The 3,764-nt window shown below is 44.0% G+C and overlaps 1 protein-coding gene across 1 annotated transcript; it reads left to right on the forward strand.

Annotated features, from left to right (window-relative positions):
- The first annotated feature begins 365 nt into the window (after positions 1 to 365).
- On the forward strand, positions 366 to 2,908 carry LOC108704232 (E3 ubiquitin-protein ligase TRIM11). The gene has a single exon (XM_018240692.2). It carries the CDS (start codon positions 370 to 372, stop codon positions 1,942 to 1,944), a length of 1,575 nt encoding a protein of 524 aa, XP_018096181.1. The 5' UTR covers positions 366 to 369; the 3' UTR covers positions 1,945 to 2,908.
- The last annotated feature ends 856 nt before the right edge of the window (positions 2,909 to 3,764 follow it).

The following is a 3,764-nucleotide window of genomic DNA, read 5'->3' on the forward strand; positions in this document are numbered from 1 at the left end:
TAAATAGGGAGAGTAAAAGCTGGGAGCTGCTTATGTATGTATTATGTATGTATATAGTAATATAATTAGAATTACATTTGTTTTCAAGATTCAAGACAGGGCGGTGTTTCACACATACTGGGGCAAATTTAGTCAAAGGGGAGAAGGACAGTTTGTCATAAAATAACCCAATCTGCCAGTCAGTACTGTATTGACTTCTGGAATGTGTCTGTTGAGAAATTACCTTATTACGCAAAAGGTTATGGTTACGTTGAATTTCCTTAAAAAAAGGTGATGACTAAAAAAACCTGTGTAACCAGTTCCCCACCCCTTTCTGTACTCTGAATGTTTCAACACATTAGGTTTCATTTCTCTGTGCTGCTTCGAGTGATGGCATCTTTTGATCTTGTAGATGAGCTTAATTGCTCCATCTGCCTGAGCATTTATACTGATCCTGTATCCCTACCATGTGGCAACAACTTCTGCCAGGGCTGCATTGGGAGGGTGCTGGATGCCCAGGAGGGATTTGGGCATTATTCCTGCCCTGAATGCAGAACTGAGTTTGAGAAGCGCCCAGCCCTGCAGAGGACCAGAACTCTGGGCAACATAGCAGAGGGCTTTCTTTACACTCATCCAGAACATGATGGAACTCAGATCTTCTGCACTTACTGCAACACTCCTGTGCCCGCTGTAAAGTCCTGTGTGCAGTGCGAGAACTCTCTGTGTGATGCACACTTACAGAAGCACAACAAGTCAGTGGAACATGTCTTAATTGAACCCACCATCTCCTTCAGCAACAGAAAATGTTCCACCCACAACAAGCTCCTGGAGTATTACTGCTGTGAGGATGGAACTCCTATCTGTTCATCATGCTGTCTGGCTGGAGAGCACAGGGGCCACAGGGTGGAGCTGCTGAGTGAGGCTTCTGAGAAGAAGAAAGAAAAAATGAGGAAAGTTCTGGAGAAACTGAGACCACAGAGAGAGGAGACTGAGAGAGGAGCCCAGAGGCTTCAAGAGCGCAGGAGAGAAGTGGAAGAAAAATCAGCCGGTGAGACAGAGAGAGTCACCGCCCTGTTTAGAGATATCAGGGAACAGCTGGAAGCCCTAGAGAAGCGACTCCTGAGTGACATCTCCAGTCAGAAAGAGAAGCTCTCACTCACACTCACTGATCTGATCCACCAGCTGGAAATAAAGAAGGACGAGCTTTCCATGAAGATCCGTCACATTGAGGAGCTGTGCAACATGGCAGATCCACTAACTGTCCTACAGGAACGAGAATCACATGGAGCTGCAGATAATGAGGGGGGCAGAGAGAGAGATGATATAAAGGTCCCTGCTGTAGGGGATCTGGATGTGGATCTGATCTCAGAGACATTACTCACAGGCTTAGCTGGGATTGTGACTGGGGTAAAGGGATGGTGGCTCTGTTGGCAGGAGGCTACAGACCTGGCACTGGATACAAACACAGCGGCTAATAATGTTTCTATATCAAGCGACAGGAAATGTGTCTCCTTCTCACGTACAGATCAGCGTCGCCCCAAAACACCAGAGAGATTTGAATGTTTTCAGGCTTTAAGCACAAAGAGCTTCACCTCAGGGCGACATTATTGGGATATGGAGGTCAGTAAATTGTGGTGCTGGGCAGTAGGGGTGGCCTATTCCAGTATAGGGAGGAAAGGAGCTCAGTTCTATCTTGGGAACAATAACAAGTCCTGGTGTTTATACATATCAGAAGAGAACAATATATATATTGTGAGACATAACAGAGAAGACATAGCTTTACCCCATAGGCGTTCATGCAGGAGAATCAGGATCTCATTGGACTATGAGGCTGGATGTTTGTCTTTTCATGAGCTGAGTGAGCCAATCAGACACTTACACACCTTCACTGTCTCCTTCACTGAACCTCTTCATGTTGCATTGTCTGTATGGGGTACTCAAGACAAGGTGAGAATCATTAGTTAGCCTCAAAGCCAAGACAGCCCGGCCAGCCACGTTGGCCCCCAACCCCCTGCGTGAACAGGCCCACACTTTAAGGTTAAAGAGCGGAACTCACTCAGCTGGACTAGGGGTAGGCAAAAGGGATGGTACAAGGGATGGTACATGGCGCCCTCCAAGCTTTGCGCCCCTTGGCTCGTGACTCTTTTGCCTACCCCTAGTTCTGACCATGTTTAGCCTGATGGGGGGTGTATGTAAGTACCTATTAAAGGGTTTGAAATATCGGGGGCTTATTTCATGTACCTTATATGCATCTTTGATTTGTGAACCTTATTATCAAAGTATCCCATTCCCACTTATTAATTATCCTTGAAAGTTCCTTTCCCTGACTAATTTCCAGAGCAGAAGAGGTAGAGCAACTGAGAAGGCTTAGGGAAGAATTGGGAGAATGGGTAACAGAGAGCCGTTAAGAGACCCTCAAATGATCTTGTGCTCAGAATCAGATCCCCTTGGCTGCTGCTTGCCCAAACTCCATCATGGTGCCAGTTGTTCTGATTACTCGGATTGGTCCTTACAGCCCAGAGGTCCACCTCCTACTGCTCCTTATTATTAATTGTAGCACCCATTGTGTGTGTATATATAAATGTACTTATTATTTAATGCTATATGGATCCATTTCAAGGTTGTATTGTAAAGATATGTTGATCAGAATGTTGGGGTGGGGTAGGGATTATTGGTTTACTATAACTACTGTACTTTCTGCAAATTATAATCCAGTATAGAGAGCCTGTATTAGCATTTATCATTATGACATATTTATAACAGGGGCACATTCCTCGGTGCTGAACAATAGAAGGGTTTAATAAACACTCCCCATTGTGAGAATGTTATACTAATATATATCTAAGTAGTCTTGAATAAACTTTTTAGAGAACATTTGAATGCTTTTTGTGTTGTACTAATAAATATTTCTCTATATATATACATATTGCAAAGAAGAATCTGTTTTTTTTTTCCACACCCAAAAAGCTTTCTGGGTCCCACTGTGCAATTCCATACTAAATATATGGAGACCTATGCCAGCTATTGTCCCTGCAAGACAGACCTTCTCTGCAATTGTTACTGTCCTGGGTCTATAGCTCTGTATTATTTGGCAGATGGAATTATGTTGTTGTAAAGCCATAAATAAAGTTCTGCACTAAAGAAATGACCAAGAACAGCAGGAAGTGTGGGGCCCTAGGGGTAGAGAAGTCAACTGCACACAAGCAATCAGACAAGCTAAAATAGAGAATGAAATGTAAAATAAATAAAAATTTGTTTTATAAATATTTAAATAATAATAAAAAATGAATGTGTGATAGCATCCAAAAATACATTGTATATAGATACTGTAGATACAGTGGATGTACAGAAGTCAATGAACTCATGTAGGGTTCACCTTAAGAGCCTATTTGTAACAATATTGCCGCGCCATCGGCGGGGACGCCCGCCGCGTGGTTCCTTGGCGCCGGATCCATCGCCATCTTAATTTCTAGGGCACAGGTACAGGTGCGCTGGCGTGATTACGCCAGCGCGCATTGGCGCACGTTTTGGAGCGAAAATTTATTGTATTTAAGGCCCATTTTGACCTCCAGCCAGTGCCCGTGATAGAACTTGTTTCTAGTGGTTTCCTGAGCCTTGTGCATCTGTTCCGTATCTTGTCTGTTTGATTACCCGTGTTTGACCCAGCCTGTTCCTGACTATTCTGCATTCTGTATCCTGACCCTTGCCTGCCTACGATAACTCTTCCTGCTTAACCCCTTGATTGACAACCCGGTTTGACCCTTGCCTGCCTGACGATTCTTGAT

The sequence above is a fragment of the Xenopus laevis genome, chromosome 9_10S (assembly GCF_017654675.1).
Source record: "Xenopus laevis strain J_2021 chromosome 9_10S, Xenopus_laevis_v10.1, whole genome shotgun sequence".
Taxonomy (NCBI): domain Eukaryota; kingdom Metazoa; phylum Chordata; class Amphibia; order Anura; family Pipidae; genus Xenopus; species Xenopus laevis.